The sequence below is a fragment of the Zerene cesonia genome, chromosome 27 (assembly GCF_012273895.1).
Source record: "Zerene cesonia ecotype Mississippi chromosome 27, Zerene_cesonia_1.1, whole genome shotgun sequence".
Taxonomy (NCBI): Eukaryota; Metazoa; Arthropoda; class Insecta; order Lepidoptera; family Pieridae; genus Zerene; species Zerene cesonia.
The window spans coordinates 3676509-3695213 of record NC_052128.1 but is presented as its reverse complement, the minus strand read 5'-3'; the positions used below and the strand labels follow the sequence as shown (position 1 = coordinate 3695213).

General features: G+C 31.7%; 1 protein-coding gene across 3 annotated transcripts in view; it reads right to left on the bottom strand.

The window, feature by feature from the left end:
- Positions 1-17907, bottom strand: part of LOC119837429 (torso-like protein) — a 43387-nt gene extending 25480 nt beyond the window's left edge. The window contains exon 1 of one of the 3 annotated variants that reach the window (XM_038363006.1): positions 17537-17907. In XM_038363006.1, coding sequence (XP_038218934.1) covers positions 17537-17553 — 17 coding nt within the window. In that variant the 5' untranslated portion in view covers positions 17554-17907. The remainder of the gene's footprint in view (positions 1-17536) is intronic. The other 2 variants (XM_038363005.1, XM_038363004.1) reach the window with 2 other exon arrangements.
- Positions 17908-18705: the final 798 nt, after the last annotated feature.

The following is an 18705-nucleotide window of genomic DNA, read 5'->3' as shown; positions in this document are numbered from 1 at the left end:
ATTATTTAAAAGAATCGGTGAAATAGTTAACTTTGATCGTGATGTATTACCTAAATAGATTTTGTGGTATTTAAGTGATTCAGTAGTAATACTGAAATATGAAAATATTGTATTATTTCAATCAAATAATATAACATTTTGAAACCTAATTTTTTAGTTTTATAGCATTGAAATGCTTTATAAATTAGAAATTTTGAAAATTTGATCACGAGGCAGGATCCTGCCTCGTGATCAAATTTTTTCTATTCTTTCAAAATTTCTAATTTTGAAACCTATTTTGTTATTATATAGTCGGCACAAACGATTAAACTTGGTGTATTTTATGTATTATTTTTTGTACCAATATATCTTAAAAATGTCCATTAGACAGATAAATCAGTGATCATAATAAATTAAATAATATGTGTGTAGGTATATAGGTATTATGTTAAGTGGCTCAAAGAAAACTGAATTAAATTTCGTAATAACCGTGCGAAAAATGTTATTTAAATTATGCTCTAAATAATATCGCAACCTTGAACTGCATATCCTAACACGTTTGAGTAAAAAAACATTTTGAAATCGTAATAATTGTTTGTGAGATTTCAGATGCGAAAGTGAACAAACTTTACCCGCAACATTATAACAATAGATGTTAAATTGGTTTACTAGTATGAGAAACACAAGCAAACAAACAGTTACAGTTCAGAGTACCCTGGTGTACTGAGATTTATCCATTGTCTACATATTTATGTAACTAGGAATAGCTTTTTAGCTCTGTTATCTATGGTTGTAAAAAGCCAACCTCTGTTCTATAAACATGGCATTCGATTTTTTTTATGTGTGGGGAAATCTAGTATATACCCACCGTCTCTGGGGAAGGAGCCGTGGGTTATATCGGATTCCTACCGACTAAAACCTCTCTGTGTTCCGTTGAGACGCTTTAGTGTAGAGGCCACAGGAGCTGGTTATTCATTCTGGGGCCATGATACAGCCCGGCCCAAGCGCAGAATTAGAAAAGCACAATTCATCTAAATTTCATATTCATTGGTAAACCTCAATTTATATGATAGACAGATGTCTATAATCGCATTTGTTTATTCATTACGTCAATTTTAATATTTAATAGTTTTCAGTTCTTACTGACTCTTTTGTTATAATTAAATCTTATAATTATTTCAATTAATTAACGAATATAGAATCGATGTATCGACAGAAGGTACGTAACTATGTATGTAAATGAATTCAATTCATTGTTAAGATTAAATAATTCATCTATTCAACCGACTTCAGAAAAAGGAGAATGGAAAGAGGAGGTTATCAATTAGCGTATTTTCATAGACTCTTAGTCACAAATTATGCTTAATTTATTTAATAAATGATCAAAGAGGCCTAATATTCAACAAATAACTCGATATGTTTTGTATACGACGAATTCAACGATCGGTTGGTACCTCAATGTCAAATATAAATAAGGACAAAGAGATCTAGGAAAACCGTGATGTCATTCGCAACAAACACCTTGGCATGTAGATGTAGTTTTATAATTTTTTGTGAACCAAATTTTTTGTAATTTTTAGATAGGTTTCAATACATTATTGTTAGGACATACCGGTATCAGGTTTTTGAGAATTAGATCTCATTAGAATGTCTGTTTGTTACTTCATCATGTCCAAATTCAACGAAGCATTGATGTGAATTTTGTAAGGGCTAAGAGATACATTTCTTATTATCGCGGGTAATTATCGTGGTCCCCACGGAAGACTTTATATAGTACCTCTTTCTCAATATATAATATATTTCTCAGTGGCATCTTACCAGTGAATCCATAGCTTAAACTGAAACATACCTTTAAACTAAAAAATCGTAGTCGTAGTGAGCTGCTTTATTGTCAGCTTTGTACGTCTATTAATATATTTCTCATAAAAATATACTTAAACATCAACAACTATTTCTAAATGTACTATAAATCAATAAAAATTAAAGCATATAACAAACAATGGAACATTTCTAAACAAAATGAATGAATTCAGATAAAACGAAGTATACAAAACGTGGTCTTATTATTATTTAGAACCTCGAAAAGATCTATAACGGATTGCGCAACGTTTTATATTTCCCAAGTAAAAATCGTGACAATACCGCGGTCTATTAGTTATTAGAGAAATAGGGAAGTGTGTCGAAACAGCTACGACAATAGATCACGTACTATTTTAATTCAATAATTAAAACTAGCTATTTTATTTTCCACTTTCTTTTCTACCCGCAGGCTTCAAGCTCAAAACTCAATTAGACTTCTAGTAGTACTCTCGAATCGTCATATTTATTTATTTAACACTTGATTGTGCTGTTATACAAATAAACGATAATAAAAGACTTATAACTAGACCAGTACAGAAGGCTACCTTATCACTAAAGATCTCTTCCAGGCAACATATATATAGGCAGGTCATGTCATAGTCTTACTATTTCCCACCGCTTCGGAAAGCAGTTTCGCATAGTTCCCCTTCCAGTTGAATTTCCGGGATAGTAAACATCCTATGTCCTTACTAAGATCTCAAATTTCATCCAAATTTCTTCAGTGGTTTAGGCGTGAAGAAGAGACAAATCGACATACAGTTACTTTCACAGTCATGATATTAGTATGGATTTATTGGACTTGGATGTTGTTCAAACGACGCAAAATTTTCAGTTCAAAGTATTGTTGTAGATATTTTGTTCTTAGTGTAGCATATTTTATCTCTGTTTTTTTTTAAGTTATTTGATATAAAAATTCTATTTAAACGTTTTTCTTTGTGGTAGGTACATTCTTATGGCATAAAAACATAGTAGTGACATAACACACATTCCTCACTATTATTATATCTCTAATTACTTATAAATATTGCGATATATGGTATTGAGGAAAATATCAAGTGTTAATCTATTTATTTGTTTAATGGAAATGGGTCAAATAAAAAATTCCACTGCAGATATAAAATAATCTACGAACTTATATAATACATAGAGTACAGAACATCCCTGATATGTAGTTAATTTTTGTTTGAACGCTCCAATCTCAGGAACTACTTAACCGATTTCAAAAATTCTTCCTCCGATGAATAGGTTTGTGATGTCTGAGTGCCTATGTACTACGAGATAAGCCCGTACTGACAGCTTGTATAAAACAAATACAAACAAGCAAAACAATATAGATAGATGGATATAATAGGGACATTTGAACGCTTGTACCTATGCCACAGTCTAAGACAGGTAATTGCAAAACCATTACAGGACATAGTATACGAGTAACATTGACCCAGTTACCGTTATATAACCTGTCTTGTGTAGCAACTGGCAACATCTATTGCTTATTTAGACGATTGTCTTATTTAGTCTGTTATGTTTCATCAGAGAACAATTTGCAATGTAATTTACACTTTATACCGCGCGAAATAAGATCGAATGTTATGAAAATTGTAAAGTTGTTTTGCTGTTAAATTCGGCGATTTGGTTTACTTTTTATTTCGCTTTAAAATAGTTTTAATAAGTGTTTAAGGAAGTAAACGGCGTAATGTGTTATTTAAAAATTATAGGTTATAAATAGAAATATATTATTTTGAAAGGACATGCGCTGTTTCGTTGATTGCTAGCTTTTGTCCGCAGCTCCGTTTATCAGGACTTTTTATGATAGGCACGAGGTTTAGGTTGGAAAGTAGGGTTTTAAGCTCTGAAGCCCAAATCCGACATTTTCGCGCGCACATTTGGTCCTTCGTTGAGATAAAAATTATGTAAGTAGATCCTAGTAATGTTGTCCAATTTATGGATTTATGGATGTTTATCAGGTAATCTTTCACACGAAAACCGCTTTAGGGATTTTGATGATAGTGGGCACTGATACAGCTTATGTACCATATCAACAAATAAGCTACAGAAATACTTGCTCTTGCCCTCGGGTTCGTCCTTAGGTTAAACGGTGCCGCACAGCGTGTACGTAATATGATACATTTTGTTTCTAATTTCATATTTATAATTTTATAATGGACTACTTATATGTGTAGTCTCAGTATTTGCCGATTATAGTAGTGCAAACTTCAAGTTGCCTGTATACAAATTTTTAGAAACTTTGTTGTTTCTATTTGAAATATTTGTATCAAAACCGACGTATAAGTATATGATACTTATTCTGTTTTTTAATAACCGTGACTGTTTTATAAATATTTGTCTTAGAAGTATCCGTATAGTAATCAAACATGTAGAATTACAGACAAATCCACTTTTTCTACCAAAACGTGATCACAAGCGATATCAACCCGGAATCTTTGAAAAATAAGAAAAAAAGAACGCAATTATCGTCGTAACTTCCAAATTGTGCGGTCTGCGTCATTGGGCGATGTTTTTTATTCGTTTTATAACAAACAATAAAATTTATGAATTATGTTTTTTACACGATGATAAATATAATATCGGTGTTCTTTGTAATTGCTAATTGGGAACATAAAAAAGCTATTTGATTGTAATAATAAAGTTTTGTCTAACAATCTTTTCATACTGATGACTCTTTAAAACGATTTCACTTATCGTATTGTTTCGTAGGTTTGTTCTATTGTACCTATCATGATACACGATTGTGCTTACGTTTTTCGAAATTATCCTTCAGTTTCCATAGTACGTTCTATAGCACCTTTTTTAACTTTTTGCAAAAGTTTTCGCGCCAAATTGCATGTTTCTTTTCTTTTTAGTGTCCCAAAAAAAATTAAACGCTTAATTTAAGATATATAGTGACGCAATCGAGACTCGCGGCTAGATTTTAAATGTTTATTTTGTCGATCGAACTATGTATGCGAGTCCTTGATATTTGAGGATTATTTTCCTTAAAACCAGAGCATAAGGTGTCGTTATATTCACAGAGCATCTCGTAATTCACAACAATGCAAAGAGTGCGAACCAAATTAACAAGGCCGTTGGCCTTTCGCATGTGAAATGCGTTTTTGACTCTATTACAAGGTCTCGCTGCTAAAGCGGTAATGCGAAGTTGATATGTGATATTTAACACTCAATCTATACTACGTATATTTATGTTGGTTGAAATTTAAATAAATGTTCGCTAGCCTACACGGGACTCGTTTGCCATTTATATATAACGCTCTGACTGCGCGCTTGGTACAAATGCAGTCTATAGCACTAAGGGTCTCATCACGTACATATCCAGAGTTGAAAGAATTTTTTAATTCGATCCCGAGATGTGCGCGTTATTCTCATAACGAGAACCACGCCATAAACCATATCGTAGACGAGCTGACGCCAGATTTCGTCATTAAATTATATTTTTTGCAAGCACACTTAATAATTTTATTGATATTGAAGTATCAGGTATCTGCTATCACCAGAAAAGCTCCGTCAAGGTTAAGAACCAGTCGTTTCGGAGAACAGCCCGAGTAGGCGGACGACCAAAATGTTTAAACATTTTTTTTTGGTACCTTACTTTTAATACGTTTATTATCATACTATATGTATTAACACCTGCTTGTCCCCACTTCTCTCGAGTTCATCAGCCATAAAATATATTATTAGTAGCTCAGTAAAGAGTATATATAACAGTAAGTTTCGTGTGATAAAACACTGAAATCCCTCACGCTGTTTCAAAGATCTTTTGTAACACACAAACGAAAACAATTTAACTATTCGTCTTACAATATAAGGTTGATAACTATATTTCATAAATATTATATCTTGTATATATTATCATCATGTTATTGCCATCGTAGGTATAATCTATCCCGAGAGATATTAATCTACTGAAAATTTTTGAAACTTAACATACTGAATACAATTTACTGTTTGAAGTATTGCACATATCTGACTATATAATCACACTTATGTATTACTCCACGCTCGTCCTGGCTGCGCTCGGATATCAAGATTCCTCTTTATCCCAAGAGTGCATTCAATCTGGATAAATAATATCCTATCACCCAAGTCAGCTCCTATCAATATACCAAATTTCATCAAAATCCGTTCAGTAATTTCAGCGTGATTGACGGACAAACATCTAAACAAACAAACTTTCACATGTTTAATATTGGTATGATGACGAGAAGATACTTTTCCCAAACGTTATCTACACTAATATTATAAAGAGGAAAACTTTGTTTGTTTGTTTGGTTGTAACGAATAGGCTCAAAAACTACTGGACCGATTTTAAAAATTCTTTCACCATACGAAAGCTACATTATCCACGAGTAACATAGACTATATATGTACCGCGGGCGAAGCCGGGGCGAACAGCTAGTAAATTATATTTTTACGTGTGGGAAAAGTGTATAAATATAAAGTGACAGTTATGTTTTCAGGAATAGTAAAACCCAATAAGAACAATAGATTGTTAACTTAAGTTATTGTTTACTTTACGAGGTCGCTCACCTTTCCCCAGTTCTAGAGTCGGTATAAATAGAGGTCTAACAGGTGCTCGATTGATGCTGTTATATGACTAATACCTAAAGTATTGAAGGTGAATCTTGGTCCTAAATAGACTTAAGACATGTTGTTTGGGTCTAGTTTAACTAGATTCTTTAGGTTAGGAGTAGGCTTTAGGTGTAGACAGGTTTAGATAAAGGGTTAATTATATTTGTTGGAATGGAATTAATGTATTTTCATGGATATAGCAGAAAATTTATCAGAAAAAATTAAGAAATCAATAACTATGGTGAAAAACAGATTTTTGAACCAAATAAGCTGTGAGCTAAATATTTTATGTTATATTGGTCTAGGCTTAAGCATTTGACTATATTTAGTCAATATTACGTTGAAAGCTTGGAATCTTGTCTAATTAAATACATGAAGTACTTTGTGCTTGATGTTTATCCCTGAAATTATACAAAAATTGTCTATTATTTCATTACTTTTATACAATTTATCTTTTTTATTATTTTTTTTAGGTTTTTTTTTATTTGGGAATCACGCGAAAGTAGGTAATTCCTTTTCCCTTTTTTCAATCCATTCCTTTTACCTTGTGAAACCGCGGGGCGCAGTATTTATTTATGTTTCGAAATAAAAACCTTTTGACATAAATTTAGTTTAATTAAAACAATCACAACATTGTTTTGTATGTAAGATACGTGCGTAGTTGCCGGCAAAAACCAGTTACTACTTCATAATAAGTGAGTTTATAAAATATAGGCTAAATGCTATCTAATCGTGTAACGTAAGTTGCTCAAGATATTCTGCAAAGCTGATAATATTGAAACTCTCATATGGTCACTACTTGTTTAGCGATTGAATTTTAAATTAACAATATAAGTGGAAGTTTATTTAAATATTAAAAAATTAATATAGAAGTTATTAAAGAAAGCCAATTCAAAATAATAATTATCGTAACACCGTCATTAAAATCGATCAAATGCATTACACGTGCAACTCCGTGAATATTAAGTATTGTTTCAATAATAATCCTACTACTCATATATATATATATATATATATATATATATATATATATATATATATATATATATATATATATATATATATATATATATATATATATATATATATATATATATATATATATATATATATATTTATCCTACTAATATTATAAATGCGAAAGTTTGTAAGGATGTGTGTGTGTTTGTTGATCTTTCACGCTAAAACTACTCGACCGATTGCAATGAAATTTGGTACGTAGACAGCTAGACAACTGGAATAACATATAAGTAACTTTTTATCCCGATATTCCTACGGGATACGGACTTACGCGGGTGAAGGTAAAAGCTAGTTTAAAATAAAACTATCATTAAACTTATCAATACAATACCTTAAGATAAATAGATTCACAATAGAAATAACCACCGTTAATAACATAACAATATTTATATCAAGTAGTTATATTATATTTTTTTTATTCACTCACACAACTAAATAGATTCACCCTTGTTTGTGTTTGTGTGTTAGTGTGTCTCACTCAAACATTGAATTTATTTAAAAGAAATATAATTTAATAATTGCTTATGAACCAAACAACAATTAGATCAAGGCTTAACGGGACAGCAAAATGCGTTAAATATGGCATTTACAGATAATAATAATAGGTTGGTACAGAAGCACCACAGCGCAACAATAGAAATAGCGACTCTTGTCTGTAACTAATAAAGTACAATTCACTTTGCCTAACGCGATATTCACATATACAATGGTAACGGGTTAAGCAAACCCGGTCACCTGATTAGTATTCAACCCGTGCTACCTATACTGACAGGTAGCCCGACAATGTGACGGTACAGTGTGGAAGATCGGACGAAACATGCGCTACGAATTACAACTGCCAAATGTTTTGGGAACGTTGCTTTAAAAACATGGTTAATTGCCAATTACAAGATACATTCCTAAATTTAATTTTTAGTTTTTATAGCATTGAAATGCTTTATAAATGAGAAATTCTGAAAGAATAGAAACCAGCCAGAAGGCCACCCGTGATCCCGGGGATCACGGGTGGCCGAGAGGCTAGGCGTTGCTACGGTTAGGCAAGAAACGCAGGTTCGAATCCTGCCTCGTGATCAAATTTTTTCTATTCTTTCAAAATTTCTCAAAATACATTCCTATTTCCTTCTCCTCGCCCTTCCCAGTCCATTCGTTCTGTCCAATCATCAAACCTTTCCTTATCGTTCTCAGAGGTCTATATGATGGGCGGTGGTGACCGTTTACTGGCGAACCACCAGCTCAGAAGCCCGCTATGACATAAAAAAAAAACAAGAATTCGCGAAATATTCCTAAATGAATAAGGCTGCAGTATATTTTATTCTTTAGATCTATCCAGTGCAGATGCAGATGTCTTATGACACCTGTCCATCGCGAATCCATTAAAGTATTAATACTTGTTAGCATGCAAATAATGATATAACACACCTTCATTCATTACAGTAATTAACCGCGCGTCCTGCACAATTGGAATTACAAACATTTAAAGTATACAAATAGTTTTATTGTATTTAATTATTTGTATTTGATTGACGTTCAAATCGCTAGCCGAATCGATTTTGTATATGATAAATAATTTGTTTCCTAGTTTATCAGGCCTTGTGATGTCATTAATCCGGACAAACTAAAAAAAGAACTATTAAAATAAAAAGTTTTACAACCCCGATTGTGTTTTTTAAACCTACCCACAGACAGACAAATTCACATTATTGATAGTAGTACATATATAGCCTACAGCCTCATTCAATAAATGGTATATCTAACCAGGGCCAGTAGTTCCTGAGATTAGTGCGTTCAAACCAGGCCCGTTTCCTTTTCCTCACCCGTCCTAGTCCATTCCTTCTTTCCAGTCGTTAATCCTTTCCTTTTCCCTTACCCCATAAAAGCGGGCAGCGCATTCACAGGGGTACTACCTTTGCGAATGTTTATGGGCGGTGGTGATCGCTTACCATCAGGCGAACCACCAGCTCAGTTGCCCGCTATGACAAAAAAAAAAAAAAAGAAAACAAACAAACCCTTCAGCATTATAATATTAGTATAGATATTACTATTATGATGATGATATATGATGATATTACAATAAAGTGATATATATAAAGTAACAAAACTACATTACAGTCGTTAGTATGCAGCATACAACTCCACACCATAGGGGCTTTTAGATCTTAGATAACAGATGTTTTGTTGATAATACTGTATACGTGATGTCAGATTGCGACCTAATTATAATCTACCCATATAGAGAACCACTACAAACAATGCACTATTATTTCTTTGCAATTATATTGAAACGGTTTTAGTTATAACGACTATTATAATAAATAAATATGATTGATGATTTTTTTCGCCAAATGTCGTAGTTAATGAAATACTCGTTCCGTATTTATGAAAATATGCATTAACGTGAATGCCATCCACAAAAATATACATTAGTCACAATATGGTTTTGTTCTTCACCTTCGTGTTTATCAGATGAAAATTATATTTTACAAGAAAAACTTGTTTCTAAATATATGAAAACATCACACAGTTAAGCAAGATCCATCTCTGCTCTGTTCTGCTAAAATCCCCTCAGAAAAACAGAAAGTCTACCAATTGCAACGGGTACTACTTGTCATACTGTATACCTCTATAATATTAATAAATAGGCAGGTCATGGCTAAGGCATTAATAATATATTATAATATTTAATGAATTCGCTTCTTCGAAGACCGAGATGGTCCGTTTCGCAAGATGACCTTTAAGTACTGGTCGCCAATACCATATTTCCATTCAAATCGAGTCTACATTATTCACAATTTTAATCGTTTTCGGCTTATAAAATTTTTAGCGGTTATGACATACCGTGACAAATTTTACGAATATTTTTTTGCTTTGTGAATGTAGGTAACAAAATGTATTGAGATAATTATTAATTAATATAACAAATGAACCAACTAAAATATACTTAAATAATAGATTCAACTAAATTGTCCAACTGGCTCTTATTCGGAGTATACGTATGGAAATTTTATAATGCCGAACGTTTCGAAAAGCTGTGTTCTTGTATATACGACTTTAAATTTAGACAGATAAAATGCGATGTATTTTTTATATTTCAAACAAAGCTAAGATATCTGATACATTTTTTGTTTCGTTATTGTAACTTGAAACATATTTCTGGTATACATTTGCCAATAAAATCTATAATATTACGAACTATTATAATACGAACCTTGGGACTAAGAAGTCGAATCAATAATAATTTAAGAAGATTTTGATAATATCCACAAAATAATCGAAATTAACAAAATAGATAAAAATAGTACAATTATCTGATGCATACAATATGAGCTATCTAATGGTCATTGGTCGGACAATACAACTAATAAGTGATCCAGTATAAAATTTACAGACGAACAACAGCAACTTGATTTTCTTTAATACCCTACTAAATTCAAACTCAAATATTTATTTATTCAATTAGACATTTCCTCAAAGCAGTTCTGAATCGTCATAACATAGTCTTAATATTTACTATTTACCAAATGACACTAAATTGCTCTTTTCCAAATCTTACGGACAATCTTCAATATCGTAGCCTTAAAAGAAGTTTAAAGTACATATACACTATAGGGACACAAGCTTTCTGAAGGTTCAGGGTATAATCACTGGCCAAGTGCGAGTTGGCAGATGTCACAAGTCGTCGAACTTTAAATTCTGGGACTTACCGGTTTTCTCTCGATATTCTTAACTGTTTCTCAGCGTTTTGAGTGGTGTGGATATAATGTAAGTAAATTGATAACTCAATTTATTTCTTGCACGCTCGTCTGGTCTGAACCCGCGATTTTCCGATTTAAGTCTGAGCTCCTCACCACTGAGCCACCACTTCTCTTACCCTCCTACGTTTATTGTTTCTTACTTCCATAACACTAGGAATATTTCAAAAATAGCAATTCTCTACTAGTCTTACGTTAGGACTTAGATTACACTTCCGGAACTTCCTCAGAGAGTTTTTGCATCATTATTATTTATCAAACCTCAACTCCTTCCAAATCAGCTACTTAAGCGTTAAGTGAACATCAAATCATGCCTCCGTGAATAACAATTGACCTCGCGTGATCTCATGACAATTGCTCCTTCCCGTCTGCCCTGCAGTTGATCCTATAACCTATATAGCTTCTTCGACGGATACACGCAATCACAGCTGTATATTGTGTGTAAATAATAATAAAAAAGCCTTTATGACTTTTTAACATGACATTAATATTTAAACACTTATTTATAATAAATTTATTGGCTTTGGTTTGATTGTCTATTGAAATAGGCCTACCCCTGTTGTTCCTTAACAGGCTTTCTCTAACCTTTTGATACATCGTCCTCCCATCTTCCAATTTGACCCTTTTTTAATTTGTCGTTCCTCGGATACTATTATATTATGCACATCCTCGGTTCATTCTTCTTTGTTCATCCTTATTGTCCAGTACAATTTCGTTATTTTTTATTGTTTCGTTATATATATGTAGGCGTTATTTTTTGTGACATGTCATTCGTCAACAAATTTATAATATCAGTAGGTAGGTTAGTTATGTGGATGGTTATAGAATACATAATATTATCTAATGTTAATATATGAGTAACAAAACGATAAGTAACTCTATAGCGAGATAAAATTTAGAATTTTATTATAACTATCTTTTATTAAAATCCAATTGCTTGAGTTGAGCACTAAATTAAGAATAAATAATTTGGGATATAAGATTCTGTGTAATCGAGTTATTATCTGTGTTCTTATATCGACTTAAACCCAAAGCTTTCATATTTCAATTTAATAATTATCAAACCTTAACTCATAACATAAAAGTAGGCAAATTTGTGACCACTTCAAATTGAGCTATAAATACTTATTTTTTAAATACGGGCTTATTATCAAAACATCTCACAGCCCTATCATTAAATGGATTGTGAACCCCAAAAAAAATATTTGGTCGTACTTGAATATTGACAACAAAATTGCTCATACAAAATTCATCACAGCCATTGCAAAATGACGATGACACGTGCTCTTAAGAAACATGTTTGTTGCATCACGAGAATCCTTTTGGATGTTATTTTGTTTGTGTTTATGTTAGGGTTGGCACCTTGGTCATTTCGTAATAGTTTCTGTCTTACATAGAAACATAGTATAGAATGTTCTCATATAGTGAATTGGTATGCACTGACTGGACAGACAGTCAAGGAAAAAATTGAATTAAATTTCGTAATCTACTTAATATAAAACTTTTTATTCACTATGACACTATACAACTGAACCATAAACCACACTATACTATAGTCCAAGTTATACTTCTAATGAATACGAGAAACTGTGAATATTGACTTTTAAAATAATAAATAAAAAGAATGTTCGACAGCCCTTAAACTTAGCCAAATGCCATCGACGTAATGGAAGGACGAATGATTTATTTCAAGGAAAATATCGATTAAGACTTCATACATATAATTTCGTTGGAATTAAAATTTGTTTGACGAAGATACAGATAACATAATATTTCCGTAGTAAATGACATTATATATCTTAAGCGATTATTTCTTAATATTTGTGAATATAACTTTATTTCTCTTTTTGCTTGCCTGATACGGTACATTTTATATAGGTACAGTATATTATTCATTACCAATTAACAGTAAATTTAGATATATATTCAAATAAATTTTACACGCAACGTAAAGATTTTCTATCGAATAATTTAAGATCGCGTTATTATAATTCAATTGTATTTATTATTTCGCATCGTGATTACAATTCTCAATTCCCATTTATGTATTCAGAATCAAAAAGCATCACGACATCTTCGTAATGAGTGAAACGAGCAACAAAAAATATTTAGTAGGCACTTTATTTAGTTTACGCAATGAAGGCGAAAGTTTAAATATTTAATTTTCACTTAAAATTATAGTCAACTAGCTCTTGCCCGCGGCTTCACACGCGTTAATTAGGAGCAGTGTAATAGATGTTATTTATTATATCCACAAGGAAACCCCATCAAAATCCAGTGGGTAGTTTTAAAGATTTAAGCATACATAGGGAGATAGGGACAGAGAAAGCGACTTTGTTTTATACTATATAGTGAAGATTTATAACTTCCTTCTATGTAAAAACTATGCAATACTCACACAAATCACGATGTAATTTTGAGGCTATCTGTATACCAAATCGCATGAATATCGGTACGTTTGTTTTAAGTAATTGAGTAATAACAGATTATATTAGGATCCGATAACCATATAGCACAGAGAAAAATATCTGATTTAAATAGCATGACATTTGTCCAAGGACTCGAAACCTGTATGTTTTATCGATAATATAATATGATATGTTACGGAAACGATTTCAATTTCAATAAATTATTATTTAAAATAGAATACTTACACCTACGCTTTATATATCACGTTTCGCGTGTTTTAAGTGAAGAACGGTAAATGAGGTTTTTGTTGTTTTCATAAATTAATTATCACATTTGAATTTGAAATAATTGTCACATTTGAAATTATAAGGAATTGTTAACATAATATTATTATACCTACTAATATTATCATAAAGTAACTGTGTCTGTCTGCATCTGTCTTTCTCCACGCTTAAACCACTGAACCGATTCGGATGAAATTTGGTATAGGTATAGCTTGAGATTCAAGAAAGATAATAGGATTGATTTTATCCCAGAAATTCCGCGGGAACGGGCACTATGTGGGTAAAGCTAGTTTATTATATTGGTTTATGAATTACTATGAGGTAAATTGAAGCGATTGAAATAAGACGTGTAAATATATTTTGATAAATAATGGTTTCGTATGAATGAACTGGAATATCACCTGACTATTGGGTTGTGGTTGTGGTAAGAACGAGAATAATAAGGTAGAATATTTTATTCCAAAAAATGTATTAACATACTTTTAATAAATTATACTTTAACCAGCTGACCCGGCAAACGCTGTTCTGCCTTACTCTTATCATTTAGGGGTATGAATAATAGATGTTGGCTGAATCTCAGATACCCGATACGCTATCAAAATTTCGTGAGAATCGTTCCAGCCTTTTTAGAGGAATATGGTAGCTAACATTGTGACACGAGAATTTTATATATATAGAAATAAATAAACTAATAAAACTTTTAAATGGAAATAATAGCAAGATCGTTACATACGTCTAACAAAAATAAACAGGTTTTAAACAAATATAGCTAATATGATAAAATAATACAAAATTCAGGATATACCTGTATTGAATAACAAATAAATGTAATGTTTACAATTGTTATGAATAACAAACTAAAGTAAGCACGGTATCCCATTTTAGTGCGAGAGACAGTGCTAAAATTTATTTTATATGTAATTTCGCACTATCTTGAAACCATAAAAATGAAATTTTCGTATTTTTATAATTAGTTAGGACTGAAGCCAAATGCATGGAAATTTTTAAAATTTAATACACAGCCTACGGTCTTTTGTAGCAGCACTAAAGGAGTTTTAAATCTATTTGTTAACAAAATGCTCATGTAAAATATGATAGGCCTATTGTGCTGTTCGCAGGCGATATTATGTGTGAACAACAATGAAGTCCGCACGTTCCCAGCTCTTGTGTATATAGGTATATAACGTTAAAAGTTTTTCCCGTATGCCTTAACAACATAATACTTAATTAAAACAGATTTCTCTGATGTCGACGCTTAACAAAATATTTTTGAGTACTATGTATGTAGGTACTATTCTGAGTCTGAATTAAAATAATAATTATACATGCTGGTTTAAAAAAAAACATGTATCCTAGAGAGATTTGAGGTAATATAAGAATCAAATGACAATTATTTAGAAAAAATTACCGCTGCCTCCCGCACTATTATTTGTATTTGTTTATCACCTACAGTACATGCTAAAAGTTGTACTATTATCACATAAGTGTAAGTGAATAATGAATATACATGTTACAGGTTTATTACTAGTAATATCATAGACAAATAAACTACTTATATATAAGAAACAAATAATTACGTAGCTTTAATGTGTTTCGCTTTTTTTCTTTTTGGGAGGGGAAATCTTATATAGATAACCATGGCCCCCGAAGAAGGAGCCGTGGGTGATTTCAGTCCTACCTGCCAAAACCCCACTGTGGACGGACCCTTAGTTTTAAGTCGTCTCATGGTAGTTTACAAGAGTTTAGCATATATATCTACTTAATCTAAATTAATATTATAAAGATTGGATTAGAGAAGAGAAAATACAAGCCCGAGTAGACACTCGGGCTTGTATAATATATATACAATATCTTAGTGAGATCACTAAGATATTACTTTTTACTAATATACATTGTTACCTATACACCAGCATATGAACAACTAGCTGTAGCCCGCGGCGACACTCGCATGGTACTTGGGTAAAAATCTAACTCTCTACCAAATTTCATATAGATACAATAATTTGTTTTCGCGTGAAACATCCATACATCCATACTTACAAACTTTCGGGTTTTTAATATTAGTAGGATGCGAAATGTCGAGATTTTCGGAGCTTACATATATATAAATGATATTGTATCACACGTGCAGGCATTATGATGTGTAATACTAGATTTTCTACGCTACAGTGCTTTACACGTGACTTAGGCTACGCTGAAGTCTTAGGTTCTATGTCTGGACCCTAATAAATAGTCTAGAAACCTAATCACCAACTTACTCGTATAATAAAATCGAATAAAACTGATTTTAATGTTATTATTGAATGATTATGTTTGTATGTTACAATAAAGTTTTAATACTTAGCACAATTATACTTTGTTAATATAAATGCTAGACTTTACTGTGGTATTATTGTTAAATTACCTAGGCACAGTAACTATACGTATGTTAAAACTGTATGTAGGTTTTTTTTTGTTTCAAGTTAAGTAATCGGGGATTTTTGTTTGCTTCGTTCAAGGTGGATTTCAAGTGGTTACAGATTATGCTAATGTTTACAATACATCGTCTAGATTTACCTGCATATGGATATACACATTCTTATATATATTTTTTTGCACTAACTCTAATACCTCTTGCATTACCTTTCGTAGCAGATTGCCTGGCAGAGATTACTGTCTAGCAATAATGCTGCCTTTTGCACTAAATATCATTGTGCCATTATTTCTATAAACTTTACTTTCTGTTTTGTACAATAAAGTATTATAAATAAATAAATAAAACAAATAAATAAAGAAATGTACCTATATTAGAAAATATTATACAATATTAAACATGATGAATGAATATTATTAGAAGCTAATTGCTTTGCAAAACTAGTATATTAATGATTTAAAACCACGAAAACAATATCTTCTATATACAATATATCTAGTGTGCGTTTGTTGCTCTTTCACGTAAAAACTGAAGAACTGATTGCAATGAAATTTGGTACGTAGACAGCTGGACAACTGGAATAACATAAAAGCAACTTTTTATCCTGATATTCCTACGGGATATGGACTTACGCGGGTGAAACCGCGGGCGCAGCTAGTGATTCATAAATGAGATAAAATGACAACAATTTAATGTCAAATACGAAAAAAATCACGTCAATCGGTAGAATTATCGAGTAAAAAATACTCCCTTAACCTCGTTCATTTTGGGACTGTCGGTTAAAAATACTTAATCGTAACTTGTCGGTGCGCCTTTGTAGAAACTTGAAATGGTAATGCAAAAAATAGAAGTGTTCTTGAGGCTTGGGGGCTCACGAACACAATTAAATAGCAACATAAGCATATTTGCTTTTTATTTTAATGATTTAAAAAATATATTTGACTTAAGACATTTCAATGCTATAAAACTAAAAATCCCAAAAACATTAGGCATTAGAACATCTGTTTTTTTATCAAAACAGAAAATAAAAAAAAAATTATTGGACTAATGTGCACTGAGTTTGCAATTAAATAAACTTAATTTTCCATTTACGTTGGAAAAAATTCTTAAAGAATTTTTCGAAATAGTTACCTAAATATTTATATTTCTTCAAGGTCATACGTTGAAAAAATCAGACCTAAATATCGTTTAAGGTTATCCAGTCGAAAATATAAGGAGCTAAGTAAAAGTAAACTTACCAATAACAAAATCCCATTAAATAGAGTAATGTCAAGGATGTTTAGAATTTAATCGTCAATAACATCCTTCCATATAGCTAAAGCACTGTTTGACCCATTCACAAACAAATGACACAGGACGCGGTAAAGCAAAATCACAGCAAAATAAACTTTTACGAATCAAACTGCATTATAATTGTCACCGGACACAGAGAACGACTCGTCTCCTTTAAATTTTACATAAAATTCATACTGTTTGTCACAAAAATTGTAAGTTTGAAGTTTCCTTGTAAAGACGCGGCTGTTTTGATTATTTTTAGCGCGGGAACACTCCTCTCACGATTCACTTCGGTCACTGACTGTGACTGACTGAACTGAACTGAGAACTCAGTAATCTACATAAACTAAGCTAACTTGTTCGACTTGATTTTAAAGTTCTATTTGCTTGTTTAAGAAAAAATGTGGATCTAGAATATATCTAGAATATAAATGGTATCTTGTTATTCAAAGAAATAATGAGCGAACTTTATAAAAAAAGCGAAGAAAGTTCCTTCCCTCTAAAATATTATTGTGATACATGAACGACTGCCATCTAGAAGTAACTGTGAGGATTATTGTTATTTTATTTTAAGTGATAAAGTAGTAATTGCAGAGATCGAGAGATGGCGCTTATAACGTATGAGAAAGCGACATCTATTAGTTTAGCCGTACATTACTTCATTATTTTTGTAGCTAATAGTACAAAGTGCCAGTGTATTGTTAGTATTAAATTGTATTCATAGATGGCGTCATTTTTTTGGTTCTAATTTTAAAGGAAGTAATTAGCTTACTGTTTTGTAGTAATATAGGGAATTGCGTTTTATCATATTTGAAATATGATTACAGTAGACAGTTTTCAGTTTTACAGTTTTCATATTTATGTAAGTGCATGCAAATTTAAATCCATACAGAGCCAGGTTCACCACCAACCCATACGAGCGACTAGTCTGATTTTTAAAGTAAATTTGTAAACCAAATATTACTTTTAGAGAGATGTACAGAAAAGATGAGCACGGACTACATTTTTTAAACGTTGGTATTTACCTATACCGTTTACAAAGAATGATAATGTGTGATATGATTATGTAGAAATAAAAAATTATTATTGAATTAGTAACTGTTAAGTGAATCAATTAATTATTCAATTATTA